This window comes from Euphorbia lathyris, chromosome 4 (genome assembly GCF_963576675.1).
Source record: "Euphorbia lathyris chromosome 4, ddEupLath1.1, whole genome shotgun sequence".
NCBI classification, from domain to species: Eukaryota; Viridiplantae; Streptophyta; class Magnoliopsida; order Malpighiales; family Euphorbiaceae; genus Euphorbia; species Euphorbia lathyris.
Window position 1 is genome coordinate 95,469,109 of NC_088913.1, and position 12,005 is coordinate 95,481,113.

Consider the following 12,005-nt stretch of genomic DNA (forward strand, 5'->3'; position numbering starts at 1 on the left):
TAATACATAACAAGCAGATGAACTCTCCTCAATGGTGTCATTTTTTGACACGTGTACTGTGATCCCACTTAATAAAATATAAAGCAGATGAACTCTCCTCAATGGTGTCATTTTTTGACACGTGTACTGTGATCCCACTTAATAAAATATAGGGTAAATTTCAAATAAAACCCCCGTGGTTTTACTAATTTTCAGATAAAGGACTGTGGTTTACTTTTTGTCAAAACAAGGATTGAGGTTTCGTACTTGGATTAATGCTATTAAAACCATCTTTAACGACCGGAAAATGAAAATTTTCAAGAATTAAAGTTGTTCAATACCATATTTTCTATGGAACTACATTTTCAATTTTCGAAAATCATCTTTTTTGGAATTTTCTCTCTCTAAACATTAATTTTCTCTCTCTTTACCAAACTTCATCTAAATAATCTCAAAATAAAAAAGTTGAAGAATCAAAGTTGCTTAGAATGTTAGTAGTTTTTAAAATATGTCATTTTTTAAGTCGACAATGGTGATTTTAATAATATCAATTGAAAAAGTCCTTATTTTGCTAAAGTTGAAAACCTCAATCCTCGTTTTGACAAAAAGTAAACCACAGTCCTTTATCTGAAAATTAGTGAAACAACAGGGGTTTTATTTGAAATTTACCCTAAAATATAATGATGAGATTTCCTATAACATGTGCAAATCCATGCTCTACATGGCAAAATCTGTATAGAGATCCTCCATTTGATACGAAAGATCCGGTACTTCTGATAATTTCTCCTAATAAAAAACTAGCTAGCCAACTGCATCTCTTTCAATATTGTTAGTATTTCTCATATCTATTCACATTTTGATATATTAAAAAATTGGCATATTTTAGAAGAAAAAGAAGATAAGGTAGCCATCTACTCCATTTCAAGCACATTGAGGATAATATATATCAACTTGAGAATTTAATAGCAGAATTTCGATATAGTTACACATTTTTGTTTTCTGCATGATCAAAGTAATTTGAAAGAACCTGATTTAGCCTCTCCAATTGTCCTTCAAATCCCTCGTCTTCCGAAGAGTTTCTACTGGCGAGTCACAACCCAACCTCGCCTGCAAAAGAAGCAAGCCTTGACATAAGAAAGCTATTGTCTCTAAACAGTAGAAAGAAAGTCCGTCGTGCCATGCCAAATTCCATAGGATTCACTTGATTGACCCGATAGTCCCTCAACTTGCTTAAAATCTAATCTATTAATCCCTTGATTGCAAAGAAGTAAACTACACGTAGAAGATGTGTTGCACGCGAACAAATTGACATGTGCGACATGTCGGAGTTAGACTGGGAGCTAGACTGACACGTAGGAAAAAAGGTGGTTAATTTTTTTTACCGTGAAATCCAATCTCTTATTACTTGAGAACTTTTGACGTTAGTTAGGTATTCCAGATTATTAAAACACAGCTAGAAGTAAACAATGTTATTACATAATTCACAAAATTGGGGCTTTCAGGGTAAAAATAAATAAATAAATAAACTCCCTTTTTTCTAGGTGTCAAACCAAGTCTGACGTGTCGCTTTTGTTTGGATGAGGGTATTTTAAAGTAAAGTAAGGTAGGGTAAGGTAAGTGAAGTGAATGAAATAATTTGTTGTGTTTGGATAGAAGGTAAGGTAAGTGATGGTTTAATAATGTAATTGTGTTTGGTTTGATGGTAAGGTAAAGTAAGATAAGTTATATACAAAATTACTTTTATATCCAAACAATGTCTTATTTTAAAATAAATTATTTTAAAATAAAATATAGAGGGTAATTTTGGAAAAGAAAAATTTGTCACCTCCCTACCCTCCAATTTGGGGTGTAAAGAAAATCAGCCAAATTTCACCTCACCTACCCTCACTTAATATTACATTCAATTACACCTCAAAACAAACAAGATTAGCTACCCTCACTTACTTTAAAATACCTAGGGGTGTGCATCGGTATAAAACCGAACCGAACCGAAAAAACCGAATACCGAAATGATCAAAATAATTCAAACCGACACCAAACCGAATAATAGGTAAAACCGAATTAAAACCGAACCGAAATATGCGGTTCGGTTCGGTTTAAACCGAACAAACCGAATTAAGTTAAAAATAAAAAATAAAAAATAAAAATCACTATATTTTCTCATTAAATTTACCTCAACAACAACAAAAATTGAAATATTTCCAAAATATATCTATATTGAGTTATTATATCAACAATAATAAAAAAAAAAAAATTTGTATAATCAAATATATGTGTATAGATATATATAAAAATATAAAATATGTGTAATTCGGTGCGGTTCGGTTTTTTTACATTTTCTGTCAAACCGAACCGAATACCGAAATACATTTAAAATTAAAACCGATGCCGAACCGAATTGTTAAAAAAACCGAACCGAAAAACCGAATTCACTCGGTTCGGTCCGGTATGCGGTTTAAACCGAACCGATGCACACCCCTAAAAATACCTCCATCCAAACAAACTGTTAGGTGTCAAGTTGTTTTAATTTTCCAAGGCACGTGAACAACTTCCGTATACAGTTTACTTCTTAGCAACCAAGAGATTAAGTGACTACGTTTTAAGCAAGTTGGGGGAGGCTACCATGACAATTCAAGCAAGCTGATGGGTCAATCAAGCTTTTTGGACAAGCTTATGGGGCTGATAATGTATTAAGCCTACTTTTTAACACCATTAGAATTCAAATCTTGTCCCAAAAAAAAAAAAAAAGGTAAACCTGAAGTTCTGGAAGATCAGCACGCATGAATGGATTTGTTTCCAGCTCTTCCTCGATAGTTGACGGGATGGTTGGGAGCCCTGCTTGCCGCTGTTTCTGAGCCCATGAGAGCTTTTGCTGTGTCTTCACATTGTCTGGTTCAACTGTCAGAGCAAACTGCAGGTTCTTGACTGTGTACTGGAGGAAGCATGATAAAAGATGTTACATTGGCATCAAAATAAACGAATTCAAAATAAGCATGACCACTATTTGAAACAACAACATTTAGCAAAGACAGAAATCCAGTTCGATGATTGAACCAATTATCGTTCACTAGCTAGAAAAATAACTATCAAATGATTATCAATACTGTTCCGTTCCAATCTCGCTTGAACCTACTAGTAGATCACATCTGATGCAGACAATGGTCTATACTCAATGTTGCACGGATACTTCTATTTAATAGCGTTTCTGCATTCCGTGATTGTTTCGTGTCTGTGTCTTTTTTCATTTGCAGGCTATTTTATGAAGTTATGTTTTAGAAATAACGTTTCCGGTGTCCGTGCAACATAGCTATACTTGATGTACCAACTACTACTGTTAATAACTATTGCATGACCCTAAAACTGCTCAAGAGTTGGTTCGGTGAATAAACCTTCTTAATTTCTTACATGCTATCCTGATAATATGGCACGGAAACTCCTCTTGAATAGTGTTTCCGGGTTTCGTGTCTGTTTCCATTTCAGTTTCTCGGCTATGTTTTGACGACTATGTGTTAGAAATAACGTTTTCTGGTGTCCGTTTCATTTCCGTTTTCATGGAACGTAGGTTGAACAAAATGAACTCCTCAATTAGCATTCTCATCTTTAAACATAAATCACTCAATCGAGCTAGTAAACCTGTGTTCTTAATCTTTCATCTGTATTGGAACCTTTATAGTGCAAACATCATAAAAGTCTAGTTTTCTGATGAACACAATGAAACTACAAGAATAGCTTAATTTAAACATAAAAGTATAAAAAGGATTAGAGATGTGTAGTAAAAATAATATGATGCATTCCGAAGTTCTATATATTTTTCGTTCATATGCATTGACTTTTAAAAGCATTCAAATTTTTCCATTTATATCATAAAGGAAAATAAGTACTAATAAGCAGGATTATGTTTACAAACAAATAAATTACCTCGTGGCCACAGTAAACTTGAGTAGGCTTTGGCAATGAAGCCAAAGTTTGACAAAGTGATTGGTACATCTGTTCTGCAGTTCCTTCAAAAAATTTCCCGCAGCCAGCAATGAACTGCAAATTGAACAAGGTTACAAAAGTTAGGGCTTTAACCATGCCGAGCTTTGGCCTGAATTGACAAGCTTGAGCTCACGATCCTATTCGTGAGCTGCTCGCGAGCTTGTTCATGAGCTTTGCTGGCGAGCAGCTTGCTAATTCTGTTCATGAACTTCGCTTGCAAACAACTCATTAATTATGTTCATTTACTATATTCATTTGAAATTGTTTCAACACAAAACTATGTTGTTTTACATTTTTCTCTTTGTAGAAATACTATTATTAAAAAAATAATTGAACCAAGCTTGCTCACGAGCGTGTTCATGAACATCATGAACCTACAACCAAGCGAGCTTTTGAGTCGAGTTTCGTCGTGCTCAAGCTCGGCTTATTTATAAATCAAGCCGAACACGGTCAAGCTTTTATCAGCAGAGCCGCTCATGAGCGGCTCGGCTCATTTACAGCCCTAACAAAAGTTAATGGCTTAAAATGGTTTAGGTGGACTACATAACTTATGCTTGAGAAAATACCATATTTAACAGTAGCACGTTTAAAGTTTATACCCTACATATATTGCCTCCTTTAACTAGCTTATCTATGATAAAATCCATATACACAACTGCATAAAGCTGATAATCATTTATTGGCTATACTCCACGAAAAACATTTCATAACTCCTAAAAGGACAACCAATTTGTATTGTGAATCTGAAAGCAATAGCATTCCAAATAAACAAACTAAGACCTATCTGTGCACTTACTAGCGTGTCTCCAGTGAACACTGCTGGATTCTCTTCCGCCTTGCCAGTTACGTAATAACTAATGTGACCTTTTGTATGACTGTAAACAAGAAAGTTAGTGAAATGGAAGACATAAAAAATTTATAATAAAAGGAATTGTTGTTACATTTGGGTGAAAGGAAAACCATGGAACATGGTAGAAATTTGAAGTAAGGAGTTCAGAAGCCTGTTCAACAGATTCCTGAGCAGGAAAAAGAGCTTAGCCCACTTTCATACCTAGGGTAGCAAATGGGGCACGGATTATTCATCCTCGATGCGGATTCGCCCCAATGGGGACGGGGAACCCCGTTTATTTTCCCCATTGAGTGGGGATGGAATAAAATTACCTCGAGGTGGGGATGGGGCAGGGGCAGGGACAGGGACCTCTATCCCCACCCTACAGGGATTCCCATCCCATCCCCATCATATCCCTACAGGGATTCTCCATGGAGATTCTCACAATAATAATATTTATATGAATTTTCAGATGTTTATTTTTATATTTGGATAAATTCTTATTTATTTTTATATCTGATAGATTGATGTATTAGAGTTTGGGATCTCTCGATGGCTAGGGCAGTCCATTGGATGCCACCTAAGAAGAATCACATTTAAAGGGCTTTAGCTCAACCTATCACAAGCATTATGCCAGCTTATCACAAGCCTCGTTGAGCCTCACGAACCTAACGCGCAAAACGAACTAAGTAACTCTTTCTTCTGCAAGCATCCTTCCTATATAAGCTATAGGAGCTCTAATGTTCATGCAATGAAAAGTCCTGGGTGGTGCGGTAAGGTGCTTACAGGTCATGTTCCCAAGATTCCCGAGAATGGGACATCAGGGCGGATAAGGAATGTACTACTCATGGGAGGAGTATCAGGTACTTCCTTTATAGACTGAAGTAAGCAAGCCTTGCCATCTCCTTCACCAAGCAAGCCTACTACGAGTGGAATACAAAGAGAGAACGAACTTACCTTACGGCTTTCCTTTCAATTTCATTTTCTTAGAATATGACTAATGAGGAATGGGATCCCCAAGGGGATTCGCACGGGAACTATATTTTACCAACTTCATAAATAGGCATGGACATGGGATTCCCCATCAAGACGGGGATGGGGAAGCAGTCCCCACCCCCACCCCACCCCATTTGCAGCCCTATTCATACCAATTCATGGAGAAGAAAAGCATCATACATAATTCAATAATGAGATAGTCATATCAATATCTACCATGAGCTAGGCTAAAATGTACAGGAATTTTGAATATTTCAAAGCTACAAGTACAAATTCTCGATATACTCCAGCTAAAAAACTAGCATTTGGAGAGCCTTTTGAAATCTGACTTTTTTTTACCCACAAGTTTCTCCTGAGGATTTTGCAGAAAATACCGAGACCTTGTTAAGCAGATGATGAATTGCATAAAGCATAAAACTCGAGCTTAAATTCAACTAAGCTATGGTTAAAAATAACTGGGTAACAAATGATGGCGAGCTTGTAAGAAAGCATACCAAGGAGTATGAAGAGCCAAAATATTAACATGAGAACCAAGAGTCAACTTATCACCGTTGTCCAGTTTATGGGTACATCCTTTAACGTTGTCAATGGAACCACCGCAGACCTCAATCCCAGGCACTAGCTCCTTCATCTTTTCATTTCCTCCAGCATGATCCCTAATTTAAGAAGCATATAATTGCGCTCAATGAAACAAAAACGAACTCTGGGAACAGATGCTAGAAAATTACTCAAAAAATAGGAATGAATCATTCAATCAACTCTAATTTGAGATTGAACTAGTACCGTTGAAACCTAAACAATGACTTCTGTGGACAGATAATACAAAATTACTCAACGAATAGGACTGAATCATTCAATAAATTCTAATTTGAGATTGAACTAGTACCAGTGAAACCTAAAGAATGACATCTGGGGACAGATGCTAGAAAATTACTCAAAGAATAGGAACGAATCATTCAATCAATTCTAATTTAAGATTGAACTAGTAACAGTGGAACCAAAACAATAACTTCTGGGGACAGATGCTATAAAATTACTCAAAGAATAGGAATAAATCATTCAATCAATTCTAATTTGAGATTGAACTAGTACCAGTGAAACCAAAACAATAACTTCCGGGGACAGATGCTAGAAAATTACTCAAAGAATAGGAATAAATTCAATCAATTCTAATTTGAGATTGAACTAGTACCAGTGAAACCAAAACAATGAATTCTCGGGACGTCCTGTAAAAACTTTTTACAAGCGGGCAAATGGGAGAAAATTACTCAAAGAATAGGAACCAATCATTCATTCAATCAATTCTAATTTGAGATTGTACTATACCAGTGATGATGGGTGGTAAGAACGAGCTTGAGAATGACCACGTGATGATTGAGAGCTTGAAGAATCTTATGAGTTGTCACATTATGTACGAAATGACACCAAAACAGACTTCTGGGGACAGATGCTAGAAAATTACTCAAAGAATTGGAATCAATCATTCAATCAATTCTAATTTCAGATTGAACTATTACCAGCGAAACAAAAATAGTGACTTCTGGGGACAGATGCTAGAAAATTACTCAAAGAATAGGAATCAATCATTCAATCAACTCTAATTTCAGATTGAACTAGTACCAGTGAAACCAAAAGAATGACTTCTGGGGACAGATGCTAGAAAATTACTCAAAGAATAGGAATAAATCATTCAATTCAATGAATTCTAGGTTGAGATTGAACTACTGAATGACTGCTGGGAACAGATGCTCGAAAACTACTGAAAGAATAGAAGCAATCATGCATTCAATCAATTCTAATTTGAAATTGAACTAGTACCAGTGATGATGCGTGGTAAGAACGAGCTTGAGATTTACCCCGTGATGATTGAGAGCTTGAAGAATCTTATCGGGCTCCACTGGATCCACCACCGCTGCTTCTTTAGTGGTCTCATCGATGATCCTGCGTCAAAAATTATGAATTTAAAACGAATCCAAAATTTCTGAGAATTGAAAGAGAAGCTCCAAATTAATAATCTCGCCGTACAGGTATGCGTAGTTATCTTCTAGGCAAGGGACGTGAAATATCTTCATCTTCACTATCTATTCTCCAATTTCACACTTACTGCTAAAACCCAATTAGGACCGCCATCAGAGAGTGCTGCGACTTTGAAGGGTAACGAAACACAACGTGGTGAAAAGAATAGAACACGTGGTAGTACAAACAGGTCGGGAAACGCCACCGTTTTATATGATTTTTCTAGACCTGGTATGGACCTGGCCTATCGGGCTTTTAATAAAACCTGACGAGCCCAAGCCCAAACCCAGTCCAACATGCAATAAATTGAGTCGGACTCGGGATTGGGGTGGGCTCAGGAGTCTTAATTCGTGATTTTAAGTCTTTAAAATAAATTAACTTTTTATTTTATACATTTGTATGGAGTTTTTATAGATTGAGGGATTTAATCATGACACCGTGTAAATTCAGGAGACCAATCAATCTTTTTGGACAAGTTCAAAGGCAAATTATGTTTTAAGCCGAAAATTAAATTAGACTTAATACATCGTCTCCTCTATCCAAAAAGTTTAATTGGTCCTCCAAACTTCTAACGTGTTTCAATAACTCTCTCAATTTATTTAAAATATCTCGATAGCTCCTATAACTTGCTTAAAATGTAGTCATTTAAGCACAATTCCAAAAAAGTAAGCTGCAGGTGGAACGTGTGATGTTCGCACCTTGAAGAAGTCATACGACTACGATCATGGTATGAGATTCTAATATATTTTAATATATTGGCAAAAAGCAGACTCATGATTTTTTTTTTGTTCATTAAACCATTGATCTGCTATTTAGATATATTAAGCCTCTGATCTTTTATTTATCACAATAAGCCATTGATGACCAAAACAATCAGTTTTGAACATAAAATTCAGTTAACATAATGTTATTCATCTCACCTGCATCTGAAATTTGTATTTTTTAACTGTTTGAAAGCAGTTTTGGATATGTAATGTGACTATATACGAAACCTGTAAGAACCTTAATTCAAACTGTAAAAATATTTTTTATATATAATTTCAAATACAAATGAAATTAATTATGTGTTTTTAACAGAATTAGATGTTCACAACTTACTAATTTAGTAAGCAATGGCTTAATGCGATCAGGGCCGGCCCTGGGCCTAGGCCAGGGGTGCCCAGACCTAGGGCCCATGGCTGTAGGGGGCCCAAATGCTTCAAGTATTGACCTACTTCTGAAGCTGACCTTAGACTCTTTTCGATTAAATCTTAGAAGGTTTAGAATTGAACTAAGTTAGTGGATTCAAGCCCACTCGATTAGATCTTATAAGGTTTAGAGTTGAACTAAGTCAGTAGATCCAACCCTTATGAGGGAGTATTTTCAGAATAATAGAAAAGGTCAACTATCATGGGGGAGCTCTACACTGAGTTCCTTACTAAATACTTTTGCCAACATCAAAATTGGGGAGTTTGTTGAAACACCTTTCCACATGATTTTGATTTGACAAAATTATTTAAGATAATCCCATGATTAAACGATTAAATTTAAGTGCTTTGATTTAATTGTACTAATGTGGTTGTTCAATGTTGAGTAAGTTAAGTAATAAGAACAGGAATTGAACGTCTATAAAAGAAAGCCTAAAGTCAGCAGACGCAAGTCACACAGCAGAAGCTGAGTAAGAACGCAACTCAACTTTAAGAAAAGAAATGTCTTCTTCAGAAAAGCTTGAAGGCGAAGTCGCTAAGTCAAGCTGAGTAGTCGTCAGGTCAACGTCAATGATCCGTCAACTTGGAAGACAAGGTCTGAGCAATATTCAGAAGACTCAGAAATCTGTCGGAAGGACCTTTTCGAGAAGCATGGACCATTTGATAAATTACTAAAAGACAAACCTGGCACAAGAAGACAAACCTGGCGTTAAAAGACAAACCTGGCTCTTGGCGAAAACAGAAGACAGGATTGGCCTGCAGCACTGACTGCTGACCAAGTGATGACGAAGAAGACCGTTTTCCCACAACGGCTATGTCGGGATTCAAATCATTGAAGCCTCAAGATTACTATAAAAAGGCCAATTCATCACTTGGATCACACACGCATACAAGCACATAAGACAGACAAGAAAATCTTCTTCAAGTCAATTCACTTGTAAAATCCAAAATAGAAGCTGTCTGAAAAGAAAAAAGCAAGCTCTTACACCAACTCCTATTTTGTGTAAAAGTCTAGAGTGATTTTATTCATCTAAAGTGTTCTTCACCCAGTGAGAACAAATCTTGTATCATCTGTAAAAGGTTAGAGAAGCTGAGTACTCGGTTATAGTACTCAGTAGTAGAGAGAAGCTGAGTACTCGGTTATAGTGCTCAGTGGTAGATAGGATTGAGTAGACGAATAGAGGTGATGCGAACCCACGAGGAACAGTGCCTCGAAAACCCGACAACTAGATTTGATCCCTAGGAAAGCTAACGAATCAGGGTCGGACAGAAAAGAACCCTTACAAAACTAGGTTGTAAAGACCCAATCACAGTCTCCAACAATTAAGGATTTAATCCCGAACTGTTCAAAGTAGTGCCCCAAAGAACACAAGAGAAATCACTCACAACTCTTTAAGAGTAATATTTTTATTAAGATGAAACTTGTGTCTTACATATGAAAAAGCTCACCCTTAAATAGGTAAAGCAAATACAAACAATGACTTGAATTGCCCTTACATATCTTTAATAACAACAATAATACAAAGGCATTTAAGTACTTTATTTAGTCAACCATTAAAACAAAGAAAATCAATACCCATAATTTGACAATAATGCAAATGAGAAAACAAGACTCAATTCTCATGGAATTGATTAGGTTCACATGGTTTTTTTGGAAGTTGTAATTTTAACCATTGAAAAAGAATTAAATCAATTCATATTGAATTGATTTTATTTTCCCCATAAATCCAAATGGTTAAAATTCATATGGTGATTTTTGAATCAATTTCATCTTCATGTAACTCGAAAGTGATTAAATTATTTCATTTTGAACTTCGCACGCTTCATAGGATTATCGAATAAAGGATTAAAATTCGTAAATATAATCCCGTTCTTAGCATGGATCCGATTCTCATCACGGATTAAATTTTTGACAATTTTGAATTTAACTTGGCTCTCTTAGGCAAGCAAGCATGGAAATTCCAAACTAACCCGAACTCCATGGTATCTAGATTGTTCAAGGCACGCTACTTCCCGCAATCAAATTTCCATGAAGCTCGATTAGGGGCAAATCCCAACGCTGTTTGGGCAAGCATCCACAAAACGCAAGCAATGATTAACAAGGATACACGATCGAGGATAGGGAATGGTAAAAGGACGAAGATATGGGAAGATAGCTGGCTAGATTTGGACTCGGGACTGCCAGGATCAGTACCGCTCTTACCTATCAAAAACTGGACAATAGATCAGTTAATGCAAAACGGGGCCTGAAACCAAGATCGATTAGAATCTCTGTTTTCAGAAGAGGATAGGAAGAGAATTAATAATATACCCCTACCGTCAAGTGAAATTTAAGACAACTTGTTTTGAAGAAAAGAAAAGAAAGGCCGATACAACGTAAAATCGGCATATTACGCATTGATGGAATCATACCCAAAGCCGGCGAAAGAGATCCGTAACACACCCTGGAGCAAACTGTGGCAAATGGATTGTCCACCAAAAGTTAAGAACTTCTTCTGGAGAGCGGCCTGGAATACTTTCCCGACACGAAAAACACTCCACAACCGTAGAATGGAAGTAGAGGTACATTGTCCGATGTGCTTAAATCAGGAGGAAACAGTCACACACATCTTCCTTAAATGCCCAATCGCGGTAAGAGCCTGGGAAGCATCACAGCTTGCTGAATTTAGACATCTTAGCGTGGTGGATTTTCAATCATGATGGAGAAAACTGGTAGAAATTTGCTCAAAGGAAGTTGCAGGAGCTTGTGCAAACCTTATATGGTACATTTGGTATTGGAGGAATAAGTGGATTTGGGAGAGGAAAACGATGGAACCGGAACAGATGGCGGGCCGTGCAAACCAGCTGCTATAGAACTGGCGGAATGCGCAGCAATTACTGAACATATGCAATAGTACTGGTACGGGAGAAACACAAGCAACCTGGCTTCCCCCGATGAGAGGCGTAAAACTGAATTTCGATGCAGCAACTAGTGAGGAGCAAAACATAACGGGCTATGGAGCAGTAATAAGGGACGTATA

At 36.6% G+C, this 12,005-nt stretch overlaps 1 protein-coding gene across 3 annotated transcripts; it reads right to left on the bottom strand.

Annotated features, from left to right (window-relative positions):
* Window positions 1-894: 894 nt before the first annotated feature.
* LOC136225589 (hydroxyacylglutathione hydrolase cytoplasmic-like) lies at window positions 895-7,951 on the bottom strand. 3 transcript variants are annotated; one of them, XM_066013669.1, is made up of 7 exons: window positions 7,808-7,951; window positions 7,601-7,723; window positions 6,277-6,438; window positions 4,754-4,832; window positions 3,898-4,011; window positions 2,735-2,911; window positions 895-1,086 (listed from the first exon to the last, which is right to left on the bottom strand). In XM_066013669.1, exons 1-7 carry the CDS (start codon window positions 7,852-7,854, stop codon window positions 1,012-1,014), a joined length of 777 nt encoding a protein of 258 aa, XP_065869741.1. In that variant the 5' UTR covers window positions 7,855-7,951; the 3' UTR covers window positions 895-1,011. The 3 variants fall into 3 exon arrangements, with proteins under 3 accessions (XP_065869741.1, XP_065869743.1, XP_065869742.1); XM_066013671.1 differs by having other exon boundaries at window positions 7,639-7,723; window positions 7,808-7,945; XM_066013670.1 differs by lacking the exons at window positions 7,601-7,723; window positions 7,808-7,951 and adding an exon at window positions 7,109-7,281.
* Between the last annotated feature and the right edge of the window lie 4,054 nt (window positions 7,952-12,005).